Raw genomic sequence first — 15,615 nt, forward strand, 5'->3', positions numbered from 1 at the left:
TCTATCTGTTTTTTCATTTCAATGTTACTATTTCCATTTTTTTCGTATTTGCAAGTTTTTTGGGAGAGAGGTGAAACTTCAGAGTTGTTTTGATTTGCATTTTTCTTACTAATAATTTGGAGAAATTTTTCATATTGTGCATTATTTTGTCTTTGGGCCCTACTAAACACAGTGGGGTTTAAAAAGGAAATGTATAAGGTTGTTCCTAATCACAGTCTTTTTGGAAGAGAAGAAACTTAAGCACGTGAAGCTCTTAGAACAATTAAGTGAAATGCTAAGTTGAGTATAATGTTTGATACATCAAATAATTGTTATTGCTGTTTAAAAAGAAGAGATTATAATGTAAATTATAATAATTAATTTTTCTGTTCTGTACATTTTAATCTGCCTTTTTCTTTTGGGTTTTCTGTGAGTTCGTCAACACTTACATGAATCCCTGGCTGTCCCCTTCTACAGTACAATTTACATCCAAGCTCATCCTGTGAAACTCTTGTTTTTATTCTCATATGGACTCACTATAGAAATACTACCCAATATATTGTAAACTGTCTACATCTTTTAATATTTTGAGGGTACTCAGTGCAGCATTCAGACTTATTTTTATTTAAATCCAAAAGTGCTGCTATAAATATTTTTGTATATATGAATCCTTTCCTTTTTTCTTTGATGGTTTCTTTGGATTATATATCTAGTAATGGTATTAGTGGTGAGAGATCATGTACAACTTAGTGATATTTTGGATATCATTCCAAATGGCTTTCCAGAGTGGTTGTACCATTTCACAGTTCCACTAATAGTTTATAATGTACCTGTTATTCCATGATCCTTCCAATGATTGACATTTTCTTCCTCTTTTTAACTTTTTTTTGGGGGGGGGTGAGGCAATTGGGGTTAAGTGACTTGCTCAGGGTTACACAGTTAGTGTCAGATGTCTGGTCTGAGACTGAATTTGAACTCAGTTCCTCCTGACTCTAGGGCCAGTGCTTTATCTACAGTGCCGCCTAGCTGCCCCCTCTTTTTAACTTTTTGCAAATAAGTTAATGTTCTAAATTAGTGTTGCCTTTGGTTACTGTGTCTTTCCACTTGACAAAGATGTAAGTTGTTGCTGGCTGAGGCAGTATGAGTTGCAGTTGGCCTCCTTGTTGGAACTATTTTTACATCAATAACTTACCTAGGAATTGTGCTTAGACTGGAAGTGGAGTTGGACTAAAAGATCTCTGAAGATTTTTGCATTATGTGATGGTGACATATCTTACTACTTTTCATTTATTTCTGCCTCAATTATTGAAACATAGTATTATGAACTTTTTAAGCAGCATGCTTATGTCCACATATAGTAACAAAAATTTATTCAAAATACAAATGGTTTTTAGAATATTCACCTTATTGGATGATTTACACCTCTTTGCTTCAGTTAGCAAAACTAATCAAAAGGACAAATATGGAAATCATTTATAGGACTACACAGATAACTGTGACTGTTTAGGTATTTGAGGGATGGATGTGACAAATGGGCATTTGGGGTAAGTGGAATTACTAAACTTGCTCAAAATAGAATAATTGTGATAAAGTTTTGTGTAAGAGAATTCCTAACTAGAATTGTAAGGATAGCTTTATGAAGATGCATAAAAAAGAATGTTATTAAGACATGAAAGATAAATCAGGCAAGAGAAAAAGAAAGTAGTTGCTGATGATGTACTAGGCACAATAAAATATGAAGACATTTAGGAAAGGGTAGTGTAGTTGGTAGGACTGAAAGCCTCCAATTAGGTATTCTAACGTGAATGGGGGGAATTGGGAATCACTCCGGAAACAGACTGGTCCATAAAATACCTGTGTATAAAGTTGATGGGTTAGATTCTGGAATAAGTGATCCCAGTAAAAATGTTTGTTGCTTCAAGGCATAAGATAAATATCCTTTTTAATAGAGTTGTAACTGTAGGAATAGAGACAAAAGTTTATATCTGAAAAGCATACATAGAAAAATTTGGGATGTGGTAATACGTTGAATATAGGTGCCAAAGGAAAGTGAAGCATTGAAAAGATGATTAAGTATATGACCTGAAAGGACAATATAAGATACTGATAGTGATGGGAAAAGAGGTTAAGTGGATTGAAAGGGAAAATGGAATGGGCGTTGTGATCCCCCCTAGAGCTGGTTGCCAGTCTTCAGACTGCACAGCAATTATGTCTTTGTGTAGTCTTCTTGCCCTAATAATTTCAGTGAGTTTGTTAATATAGCACCTTATTTTTCAAGTATTTGTTGAATTGAAAATGCTTTCACATACATTGTTTCAGTTGCACTTCATGACAACTCTCTAAAGTAAATTGTTGAGGCATTAACCATCTATCATTTGATTTGTATTTATTAAGTGTCTATTGTGTGCAAGAAAGTATACTAGGTATCTTGGGGCATTCTTAAATGGATTCAGGAAATGATTGATTCAGGAGTTTCCTCTAATGATACAGATAGATAGATTACATCTGCTGTATCTGATTTTATGATTAACTGTTATTTCTGTAGGGCCCAGTTTATAACTTTGTTTATGGCATTTGCTTAAATTGAATTGAAATTTAAGAATTTTTTTTTTTTAAAAATCTACAGTCTTTTGATATACCATACTGTCTCTCAGTATAGCTAGAGTGAGTATTGAAGAGAAGGTAAGGTGGTCAACAGTTCTAAACATCAGGAAACTAAAAAAGAAGAAAAGAAATCATGGATTGTCCATGAGGAATCATTGATTACCTTAACAAGAGCTGTGGATTGGTAAGAATAGAAATTAGGACATTGAAATGTAGATATAGTTAGAGGAGTTGTACTGTGAGAAGAAAGGAAAGATAATATATTATCTGGGCTTACTAGCATTTCACTTTTTTTTTAACATTTTATTGCTACCTTCTTTTTTACATGTCATTTCCAAATATACTTTTGCATTCCAGTGAGCTCTTTCTTGTTAGAAAATAAAATAGTTGAATGAAACCAACCAATCTATTGCTTTTGATGATCTCTGCAAATATATAAACAGAGACAGCTCCTCCCTTCAAGGAGCACATATAGGGGAATTGTGGCCAGGGAAGTTAATTTTGGTCTAGAGCATCAGAGAGTTCATGTTTAGTGTATACTATTGGTACTATTGGTTTGATTACTGTTCCCACAGCAGGAGACAGCAGAAAAGGGAGGAGTAAGTGCCCAAAATCAGGCAGATGGAAAGATTCTCTGAGTGGACAACTTGTTGGAATGTGAAGGTGGAGCATGGCCAAGTGCCTTTTAGATATAGTGGGCTAGTTTGCACTCAATCAGCCAGTCAACTGGACTGCTTCTCAGTATATCAATATATCAACCTATATACATCTAAATTCATCATTCCTTCATTGAGGATAATACTTAAAAGGTATGTTAGAGACTCTTACTAGCTTAGAGAAATTACTTGACTTCTGCTGGGTCACACAGCTAAGAAGTGTCTGAAGCACTAAAGTATCTCAGGCCTGCTGGGGGAAAAAATCCCCAAAATGTACATACGTGTGTGTGTGTCTGTGTGTCTGTGTGTATGTCTCACAGTCTGCTCCAAGGAGGAGTAGATCAACTTCTCCAGGAACTTAGGATATGGAATATGGTAGTACCATATTGTATATCTAGTTCTGCTTTAGTCTTTATCAGTTCATACAAGTCTTCCCATTTAGTTGAATCTCTCACATTTTTATAGTAGATTTTTATGGTACTTCTATTACATTTATATACCATAATTTGTTCAACTGTCTCCTATCAGTATTCATCCACTTGTTTCCAGCGTTTTGTTTGCCCAAAAAAAGGCTTGCTATAAATATTTTTGTGTATATGGGGTTATTTTTTTCTTCATTTTGACCATTGTGGGGTATATGCCCAGTAAGGCTGTGTCTGGGTGAAAAAGGATGCATAGTCTAGTTACTCTTCTCACATAATTCCACATCTTTTTTTCCCTAATGGTGGGACTAAGTTTATAACTCCACTAACTGTGCATTAGTGTATCTGTTTTTACACATCTCCTAGCATTGGTGAAACCTCCAGTTGTTTAATTTGCATTTCCCTTTTATAAGATACAGAGATAAACATGTTTCAGTTGCTTGGAGACCTCACCTGATTTAAACCTCATTAAAAACCTATGGGCTATAATCAAAGCTAGAGTTAAAAAAAAAAAAAGACTGTACATCAGGGGTATTCCTAATATTTAATATGATAAAATTGTGGTGTCATGTTGAGAATTAAAGAATACATGTCAAAATCTTGTCAGTTCAATGCCAAATTGTGCAAAATGAGTGATTAGAGAAAAAAAAAGGACATATTGCATGCTAAAGGTTTTTTAAAGATCTAAAAACTTGTGGCATTTATTGTGTAAATCAGTAAATTAATTTATTTTGCTCTGTCCCAAGTAATTTACACATACCTATAAAATAAACAGTTAATCTTGAACTCTTATTATACATGCCATTCTTCTCCTTTCTATCACTTTTTAGGCCATCTTTGCAATAGAATCGTAAAGCATGCTATAAATATTAAGAGTGTATGTAAATGTGAAGTTATTGTCATGGGAGTAATCTCAAATAATAGGATAATATAATTTATATTGACTTAATCATGAGCTGTTTTTTTATTTGGTTTTGGAGATGTGCCAGATAATAACTGATATAAAAATTTCACAGAATGTAACTATGGTGGTTTCCTAAAGTATTATTTTAAAAATTTTTTCTTTCCACTTTTTTTTTAATCTATTATAGGTTTTGCATATTTTATACCTTTTACTTCCACTAGATGGGATCGATGTTCTACATAGAAACCAGTAGTTTGATACTACATTTCTAAGCAGATTTTGTTTTTAAAATCTGCTTAATATGTCTAGGCTATGCATATTATGATTGATTTAGAACAGGGTAGGGTGTTTTAAATTTTAAAATGCTAAGACATAGAAAAGCAGCACAATCTAATAGAGACAGTGATAAATTTGGAATCCAGGTTTTATCAGTTGGTTATGAGTTCTCTTGTTCTATAGAGTATCCTTTTAAAAAATAATTAAATCATGCCTTCTCTCACTTGATCAGACAAGTTCTAAGGAATTAAACTAGTAGTTACTCAAGCTGTTCGGGCAAGTATGTCTCTTCAGTAATACCAAAGTTCTAATACTTACTCTTTTGGTGTGTTGGGCAGGAGTGTAAGTGACTAGACCCTTTCCTGTCAAGCGGAGAAAATGGAGAGCCAGGTGACAAGAAAGTTTCATCTTCCACACAGTTGCCAGAATAATTTCTGTGACCCAAATCTGACCATGTTGTTCCCTTGCTTAGAAACTTTCAGTGGTTTCCTTTTGCCTTTAGGGATGCAACACAAACTCTCTCAGCTTGACATTTAAAGTCATGTATAGTCTGTCTCCTTCCTAGCTTTATAGCAATTATCTATGTATCTATATCTGTATATATTCAAATTTTTTAAATAATTAGGGTAAAAATCAGTGATTGGTTCCATAAATTTCTGTCACAAGAAACAAGTTCAAATTTAATGTAATAATGTAATAAAAATGTAAGCTTTTTAAAAATAATTACAATATTTATAATATTTATTATATATATAATAATTATAATCTTCCTATAGTTTAGTATTTTAGTAATATTTATGGCATTTATAGCAGACCATATGCTTTGTCCTAATATTTTGTTAAAAGGCATAAAAATACAAAAGTATTTTAAGACATGGGAGTTTGCTATGACAATTGCTTTTAGAAATATATACATATATGTATATAATAACTAAGTTTGAATTTTGTAAAATTTCCAGTTGGTTAAGGAAAAAAACTGGGGTATATCACATCTGACTTGACTTGTGTAATAGTACACAGTGATAAGGGGAGACTACAGTGGATGGGGCTTCCAGATGCCAACACCCCTTTGGAATTTGCTTTCAATTGAATTAATGGCCTTTCCCTTATTAGTGGCATAATAATGAATTTGTCAGACAAAAGTACAGATTCAGTAAGAATGACTCTCTAGTCAAATCATTAGTTTTTCCATCTGTGCCTTTTTCACATGGATTCATGTCCTTGTCCTCAGTATTACATCCACACTCACACACATGTATGTGTGTGCTCATCTATCTATATCTTTTTGAAGTCTTTGAAACAAGGAGCATAGCTTAATCTGATATCCCCAAAGTACATTTGGCCTTTGAAAAGGAAATCTTTATTTCCTGATTTCACCCTACGTTCTAAAAGGGTCTTGATCAGTCCTCACCAACTCTTCTGCTTATACAATTTGCTCATGTGAAGGTCAGTGACGGATGTGTTTTCTGGCTGACTTGTTATATTCTGATAGATTCTCTTATGACTTTGAATTCTGCATAAATTAACTTATATTCAACAAGGTGGCAGCCATTCTTTCTTCAAAGTCACTACCCCAGATAGCTAAAAGGACCTTTGTGTCACTGCAAAGGCAGAATGGAACCGAAGCTTTTATGAGCTGAGTTTTGAAAGAGTCTAAGTATACTGCGAGGTGCCATGAGATAGGAATCCCTTCCAGACATGGGAGCAGCCTTTGCAAAATCAAAGAGACGGGTTGACAGGGCAGGTGGGGAAGTGATGGGATGGTGGAATGTTGTGTAAAGAAAAATAAGAAGGCAAATTACTGTAGTCCAGAGAGTATGTGAAATGAGGGAATAAATTCTCCTGTAAAGGCAGTTTGGGAACTAGACTGTGAAGGACTTTAAATACCAAATAGGTTGTATTTGATCCTAGAGGTAAGAGGGAGCCACCACTTTCCTATAAGGACTGTATTGGAGCTTGAGTACATACATATTTTGAAAACCTTAGCTTTTAGCATAAAAAGAATTTGTGACAATTACATAAATTGTACTTTTACATCTCGTCTTCAGAATTCTAAAACCGTGGGAATATGTGGGTTAGACGAATAAAATTTCAAATTAACTACCAATCTTTTTGTCATATCTATATAGCTAATAATATGGTTAGTATAAATAATTAACTGGTCTAAAAGAAGAGTTTCATTTTTGTTCAAAATCTTTTCTAGTGGTTAAAAGAGGTTTATAAAGTAAACACCTTTCTATTTCATGTGATTGTCATTTATCGTGTCATCCCTATCTCAAGGAAAAATTTTTGTTTAAATGATTTTTTAGATGGTACAGGGTTAATGAAGTGTTCATGGAATTTATCAGCTTTGACATCTGTGTTTGGGATTACTGCCACTGAAATATTATGAATCTTTTCGGCTAAAACAGTCTTTCACTTTTTTATCAAGAAGATTTTTTTAAAAAATAAATTTTCAGAGAGATGTGAGGTAGCTGAAAGTAAATTCATTTTACTTTTTTTTCAGGTCTTAATCTTTCACTTCCCTGTTCAGTCAACTCTAATGGTTCCCTCTTGCTTGTAAGACCAAATATAAAATCTTCAGGTTTTTGAAACAGTATAATAACTTTTGTCCTTTTACTACTTTTCCCCCCATCCCTTCCCCTATACATACTCTGAAAATCTCATACCCGGCAAAGCTAAGCATAATTCTGAATTGGGGGGGGGGGGCGGGTAATGGACATTTAATGAATTGTCAGACTTTCAGGATTTTGTTTAACAAAAAAAAAGAAAGAAAGAAACCTGAATTTAATAGAAGATTTGACATACAAGAGCCAAGAGAAATATAAGGTATAAACCAAAGACTAATTACAAGGACTCAATAAGGACAGACTATTTACCTTTTTTATGAGGAAATGTAAAATATATATATCTAAGATTGTTATTAGTAATTGGGTAGTCTGTAAGAAAGATTGGGGTAGACCTGAGTATGATACAATTTTAAAAAGCAAAACTGTTTAGGAACAGCTAAAAAAAAGTAATTATCTTATACAAATGAGATGCAAGAGGAAGAACCAACACAGAGGAATTAGATGGGGGAGGGAGGCTGGTAGTTCTGGAAATCTACTTTCATTGGGAATGGATTCAAGAGGGAACAATACATATATCTAGAAGACAAAAGTCTATCTAAAAGATAAAAGTCTTTTAAATTCCGAAAAAAATAAAAGGCTAAGGGGATAGGGAGGGGAAGAGGATAAGGGAGGCATCTTTAGAGGGGAATTTGAAGGAATAGGTTAAAGGGGGGGGTATAGAAAGGTGTTTAGATTAATAGAAATGGGAGAATAAGGGAGGGATCGTGGTTGGGGAGGCGAGGTAGATTAAGTAATGTGGGGGCAAGGTAGTAGGTAGAAGTAAAGTATAAGAGTGATAAATAAGAGATATGCACACACACAAAATAAAGATCTAAAGTAGAATTTGTTAGGAGAAAAAGGAGCAGGGGTGGTAATTATGATCTGGGACAAAGTTAAGGCTAAAATAGATTTAATCAAAAGAGAAAAAAAGGGAAACTGTACAGTGTGTCGACCATATTCATCAGCATTGTTTCTGACTGTTTAAAACAGCTGTACAGTATAATTTTGAAATATTGCTGTGGTGTAGGAAATGACAAGTTGGTGGACTTGGAAAAATATGAAAGACTTGGACTTATCCACCCTCAGAGAAAAAGATGATAGTATATTCTTGTATAGTACATTCTTACATAGATGTATGTGAATATATATGTCTATATATGAGTATGATTATAGATATCTAAGTATATATGTGTGTAAGTTTATGTATGTGTGGGCATATGTGTGTATATAAGTATATCTTTGTGTGTATATGTCTATATGTAGGTGTGTGTACGTGTGTGTGTGTGTGTGTATCTCCACACTTAATTGTAGCCTTCGGGGTTGGGGGAGGAAGAGGGGAAAAGAACAAAGGAAGAAGTGCACAGCAGAGAACGAAAGGAAACTTAGAAGGAAGCAAAGAAAAGATGGACAGCTCTCAACACAATGCATAGTATTCATTATATAGGCTTTCTTGAAATGGAAATTTATTGCTATATATTTTGAATCTTCTTACATTCTGCTGTGCACATGGCAATGCTTTTTTTTCTTATTTTGTATTATTTTAGTTGTATTTAAGTTTGTTTCTTTTTTCTTTTCTTATTTGTATTTAAATTTAAAATAAAAAATTTTACAAAAAAAGAGGGGGGGCTACAATTGGCCAAATGGAAAAGAAAGTACAAAAGCTAATTGAGGAAAATCTTAAAAGTTAGAATTGGGCAAGTGGAAGCTAATGACTCTGGGAGACATCAAGAATCAATCAAACAAATTCAAAAGAATGAAAAAATGGAAGAAAATGTAAAATACCTCATAGGAAAAACAACTGACCTAGAAAATAGATCCCAGAGAGACAATATCAGAATCATTGGACTACCTGAAAGCCTTAATCCAAAGGAGGACGCTGACAGCATCTTTCAAGAAATGATATCAAGGAAAATTGTGCTGGTGTCCTGGAACCAGAGGGCAAAATAAGCATTAGAAGAATCCACCAATCACCTCAGGAAAGAGATCCCAAAATCAAAACTCCAAGGAACATGATATCCAAATTTCAGAGCTATAAGTTCAACGAAAACGTACTGCAAGTGGCCAGAAAGAAAGAGTTCAAATATCGGGGAGTCACAATCAGAATTACACAGGACTTGGCAGCTGCAACATTAAAGGATTGGAGGTCATGGAACATGATATTCTGGAAGGCAAAAAGTTCTTTCGATATATAAATGGAAGTTTACTTAAATTATACTTAGTCTATTGTATAATATATATATATAGTAAAATATAAATTATATGAATTAGGTTAGACATGAAAAGAACACTCATCTGAAAATGCCATGTTTTTTGGAGGAGTCTAAAGCATTGGAGATTTAGAATCCCTTTCACTGAAAACTGTTAAGAATAGACTTGGCAGCATTTCTGCATGGGAAAGATAGTCTAACATAGGAAGAGTTCTGTCAGACAACCTGGGTTTGAGTCATAGCTTTGCTACTGGTTATCTTTGTGACCTTGTATAATTCACTTAATCTCTTGAGTCTAAGTTTTCTGATCTATAAGGTGGGAATAATAATACTTTCATTACCAACTCAAAGTGTTATTGTGAGGAACACACTTCATAAACCTTAAAATACTTATAAATGATATTTATACGAATCTCACTTTAGATGAAATCCTCCTGGCATAACTCAAACTCACTGTCAAACTCAAATAGAAACACAGGATGCCTACAAACCACATATTGACTTAGAAAACCACATATTAATATCATCTTGTATTTGTATTTATTTTGTTAAATATTTCCCAATTATATTTTAAGGCACTGAGTAGTGGTGTGTGTGTGTGTGTGTGTGTGTGTGTGTGTGTGTTTGATACTTCTGGTCATAGATGATCTCTGATATCATCTTCCAATTCAGTTTAACAAGTATCTGTCAAGAGCAACTGTGCATTAGGGGCTAAGTTATGTGTTCATAATACAAAAATGGAATAGTCTTTGAACCCAAGCCCTACAATTTAATGATTCTCTGTTTTTCTTCCAACTGCCTATCTGATTATTCCCTTTTATGATTGGAATTTTATTAATTGCCTGAAAGTGTGTTCATTAAACAGCATATTTTCTATTTATTTTCGGTAAGTTCCTGTACTGAAGTCACTGAAAGCTTTCCAGAGGCCACTCCAATTGTCTTTTCCTCTGCTGTACATTGCTAAACATTTTCTTCTAATGACAGTAATAATATTAAGAAGCATTTACATAACAGTAAGGTTTGCAAAGCACTTTGCAGATCTTTCATTTTGCCCTTACAACCACTCTTAGGAAGTGGATAATAAATCTCAAAAAATTTTTTAATTTATAGTATAGCTTTTCAGAGAAGTCTTTAATGAGTTGTGTTTTCTCTCTGTCTTTTCTGAATTGGGTAATCTTGGGAGAATGGCAAAGAAAGAAATGCTACATTTCAATTTGAGGTTAGTTAAAAAAAAAAAGATGTAACTTTTTCTCCCATCTAATGTCCCAGACTCACTGATAATCTGTCTGTGGACCTCGGGTTACAAACACCTGCTCTAGAGGTTGCATTTGTCATTCTCCCAAGATTACCCAATTCAGAAAAGACAGAGAGAAAACACAACTTGTTAAAGACTTCTCTGAAACAAAAACTCCTTTTAATCTCATGCTGAAACTATCCAGACTTCTTAGCACTGCATAATGTAATTTGTTTGTACCTAGTGAACTGCCAACCTTTATTTTGTGGCGCCAGTGTCTTGGTGCACCAATGCCCATAGTCTGCTACAAGCCAGGAAAATCTGATTCATAATATGAAAAGATTTTAGGTATTTCATCCTGTTGAAAACATTTCTGTTGGTGTATAATGTGTGCGAAGTTTCTGTTTTTCCAGTATTTTGGGTGATGGACAAAATGTTCCCAATTTCAATATTAAAACATTACCTTTTCTGCCTTAATATGCAAATGACAGGTAAATATTTGCTGTACGTTTTCTATCTTAGGTATTCAATGTTTTGTTTTTTTTTTAAATAATGTTTCTTAGAAGGTTTATATTTACTATATAGCTTTTTAGTTTTCAGTTGATTGTACTCTACATCAGAAAACAATATGCTGTTGAATTTTTTTTATTTTGTTAACCAAAAGGATTTATTTGGAATGAACCTTGTCACTACTTGTTTAATTTTTAGATTCAAAGCAGTATTTTCATCATGCACTTGGTATCTTATTACAAATTCTACTTAATTAAGCTTTTAGAAGTTTTAGCTTATTTTATCCAAAATCTTACCTTATAAAAGGATGCAACCTCTAGAGCAGGTGTTTGTAACCCGAGGTCCACAGACAGATTATCAGTGAGTCTGGGACATTAGATGGGAGAAAAAGTTACATCTTTTTTTTTTACTAACCTCAAATTGAAATGTAGCATTTCTTTCTATAAGAAATATAGATAAAAGAAATTATTCCGAGAAAGGTTTTATCATTCTGCCAACAATTTAGTGGGAGTTGGGGGGGAGGGTGTTAATGGAGGGTCTCTGACTATTCCTTTTCAGACATACTTGAAAATTGTGCCCTACTGTGTTTTGCCTTGGTCAAAACCCTTTTTGAGTACTACGTTCAGATCTGAGGACCACAGGAAGGCTTTTTGTAAGCTGGAGCACATCTAGAAAGAAGGGCAACCAGGATGGTGAAGCACCTTGGCCTGGGAATGTTTAGCATGGAGAATAAAAGACTCAAGGGAAGGATGTTATAGTTCTCTTTGGGTATTTGAAAGATGAAAAATTGGACTTGCTTTTTGGGGGCCCAGTGTGTTGAACTAATGGCAGTGGGTGGAAGTTGCAATGAAGCTAATTTTGGCTTGTGGTAAGGGAAAAAATTTCCTAATCAGAGCTGTATTCTAAAGTGGAATGGCGTTAGGGTGTTTTTCTTCATTAGATGTCTTCAAGCAGAGGCTGTTTCACTATTTATTGTGTGTATATTTTTTCAGTATCAATTAGATTAGATCTAAAATTTTTAAAAATTAGATCATCAAAAATTCTTTGAAATACACACAAAACATAGACACCCTTTGGTGAAAGATAATATATTACTCCTTAAGAGCAGGGACTGTTGGGGGGCAGCTAGGTGGTGCAGTGGATAGAGCACCGGCCTTCAAGTCAGGAGGACCTGAGTTCAAATCCGGCCTCAGACCAAACACTTGACACTTACTAGCTCTGTGACCCTGAGCAAGTCACTTAACCCCAATTGCCTAAAAAAAAGAAAGAAAGAGCAGGGACTGTTTTTGTATTTGTATCTCTCTTGTAATACATACCTTGCGCATTACAGGCACTTAATATTCATTGAATTGAACAATAATGAAATATATATTCCATTCTTTGTAGTTCCAGCCATTAAGTCCTACCCTCATTGTTGCCTCAAGCTACTCTTTCCATTTTTGGTATATTTTCTCAACCCAGCTAAAGAAAATAATTATAATATAATTCAGAACCAATTACAAGAAGGAATCTCAGAAATATGAATGGAAAATATCACTTATAATGGCTACTCTTTTCCCTACTAACAAGAGTTAAATTTCTCTCTTCACTAGACTTGATGAAAACAGGAAGAAACTTACTTCTGCATGCCTTTGATTTTAGGATTGATTGTTCATAGAGGTAGACATGTTATTTAAGAGATTATGAGCATTCTTCACCAGACTCTATGAAAAAGAGGCACAAAATAAGAAAATCTGACACTTGGGATCTCTTCAAGAAAATGGTTTCCATATATGTTATTATGTAATTAGTACTGATGTGTGACATCACCATAGGCGTGTGTGGAATGTGGTCTGGGTAAATCAGCACAATCTGGGTGTGCTTTCCCGTTGGCCTATATCTACTTTTTGCTAACACCTTTGTATCCGTTACTATGCACTGCATCTATGTTGACAATGCAGTATAATAGCTCATAATTAATTATCCCGAATAATAAAGAAAAAACTGTCAGATTCATTATTATTAAGGCAAAGAAATAGGAAATACATTTTAAGAACACAGATCAAAAAGGATTTGAAAAAAAATTGAACACTCTGCAGGTTAAAATGTCACTAGTGTAGAACACCAACATCTTCAACCATGCTAGATATCTGAGAACATTGCTGTGTTATATGGAAGATAAAATAATGAAATGACATATTTTGTGGTTTGCATGTTCAGATAACAGTTTTTAAAATCAAGATTACTATTTTCCAGGATTTTCACTTAAATCGAGTTAATTTGGAAGAATCTTCAGGAGTAGAAAATTCTCCAGCTGGTGCTAGACCAAAGAGAAAAAACAAGAAGTCATATGATTTAACTGCAGTTGATAAGTTTTGGCAAAAACATAAAGGCAGGTAAGACAAATTATCAGATAGCAAAGGTGATAGATGCTTTGATGAATCATTCTCTAAAAATTATGAAAAGATTCTAGTGGTTTATCTTTAGTTACAACAGGTAGTAATAAGATACTTTTTTCTTTATAGCACCATTTTTTCTTTGTTCCCAGTCTCTGGTCCTTTGGTCTCTTTTTTGTAAGATCATTATTACATTAAATAATAGATATGTTACCATCTTGTTCATAAATCTTTTAAATTTGGTAACTAACGCCTTCAAGAATATATACTGGAAAATGATGCTCTTTCCCAGTGGCACCTTTTCCTCATATAGAAATATAGATTTATAGCTGGACTGAACCTTACACATCTACCCTTCTCATTTTATAAGTGAGGAACCTGTGGTCCAGAGAAATTAACTGACTAACCCAAGGTCACACAGGTATTAAGTATTAGAGTTGGAATTGTAACACAGGTATTTCCAAAACTTGTCACTTTTCTTTCATGGCAGCAGTTCTTCAAACTGCAAAGCTTGGAACCAAACCACTTATAAAAGTGGTGACAAGAATAAGTAAGAGAGGGCTTGAAACTTGACAGTAATTCCCGTTAAGTGTACATGTGTGTAAGCATGTATGTGTGTGTGTATGATGTAATATATATGCATATTAGGTTATGAGGGCACCTTGAGATTCAGGCACTTCGTATTATAAGATCAGATATTTAGCGCTGAAAATAATTTTAAGCATCATCCAGTTGGTCTTAATGACCTCACTTTACAGTTAAGGAGACTAAATCCAACTGGAATTTGAACCTAGATCTTGTTCAAATTCAGTTCTGTTTCCATTCCAATGTGCTGCCTGTAGTAAGTAACCGTAATATAAATATTAAATAATGATTTCTGGTGAAATTGTTCTGTAATTATTTTAAGGACCAAAAAAAATATATTTTTTTAGTGAAAAAAATACTTTTGGTTTTTTTTCACTCTGTAAACTTCACTCTTTAATAGTAATATCAGAAACATATTTTGTTTTGGGATGTGGGATCTCTTAGCAATTCTGAAGTTATGTATCATGTATATACACATTTGATTTTTCTGTTCTCTTGTGGCTCTGCTTTGACTCACATTTATATTAGAGGAGTAGCACAATTTTCTGTAGAGTTCCCTCTTTGTCTGCTTTGATGGAAAATTTACTACTTTTCCCCCTTGAATGTTTTCTGTGTCCTAATATAATATGGGTTTATAGAATAAATACATATTGTACTTCCTAAATGTTTTATTACACATAAACTTTGGATGTTAAACCTCTAATATGCTTAAAATCTGTAACATGGTCAAGTTCTTTATCAGTTTAATTTTAAAAATCAAATTCTTTCAAAACATTTTAATCCATTTTCTTCCCTATAAACTAGAAAGTCATAGCTTATAATTCAAGAGAATCAAATTTTGCTAGTGAAGTAGTTTGTATAATTTTACATTGCATAGTGTAGAGAAGTTATTATACTGTTGTGCTACAGTTCCCATATGTAACCTAGATTTTCTTGAGAATAGGATCTCTTGTGATTTTCAATGTTTATAGTATACCATTAAATTATAGTTGCATATATAGAGGAAGATACCAGAGAGTAGACAAATCTCGTCTGTAGAGAAAATTAGATACATATCAGTAGCATCTAAGGGTATTAAGAATGTACAATTGAATGGATTTTTTTCCTGAATAATTGTAATATTGCTTTTAAACCCATAATTTAATTGCCTGGAACTTTTGGTGAGAATGCCAGGTGTATAATTTCAATATCTTTTTATTTATTGTTTATATGTTGTTTATTACATATAATGTTTTTTGTACTCCTAGAGTAGTT

General features: G+C 33.6%; 1 protein-coding gene across 3 annotated transcripts in view; it reads left to right on the forward strand.

Annotated features, from left to right (window-relative positions):
• SCFD1 (sec1 family domain containing 1) overlaps nt 1-15,615 on the forward strand; it is a 101,048-nt gene that overhangs the window by 34,169 nt on the left and 51,264 nt on the right. For all 3 annotated transcript variants that reach the window (XM_027870101.1, XM_027870102.1, XM_027870103.1), the window contains one exon: nt 13,637-13,776. In XM_027870101.1, the coding sequence (XP_027725902.1) occupies nt 13,637-13,776 (140 nt within the window). The remainder of the gene's footprint in view (nt 1-13,636; nt 13,777-15,615) is intronic.

This window comes from Vombatus ursinus, unplaced genomic scaffold, assembly GCF_900497805.2.
Source record: "Vombatus ursinus unplaced genomic scaffold, bare-nosed wombat genome assembly UNPS02014794.1, whole genome shotgun sequence".
Classification (NCBI taxonomy): Eukaryota; Metazoa; Chordata; class Mammalia; order Diprotodontia; family Vombatidae; genus Vombatus; species Vombatus ursinus.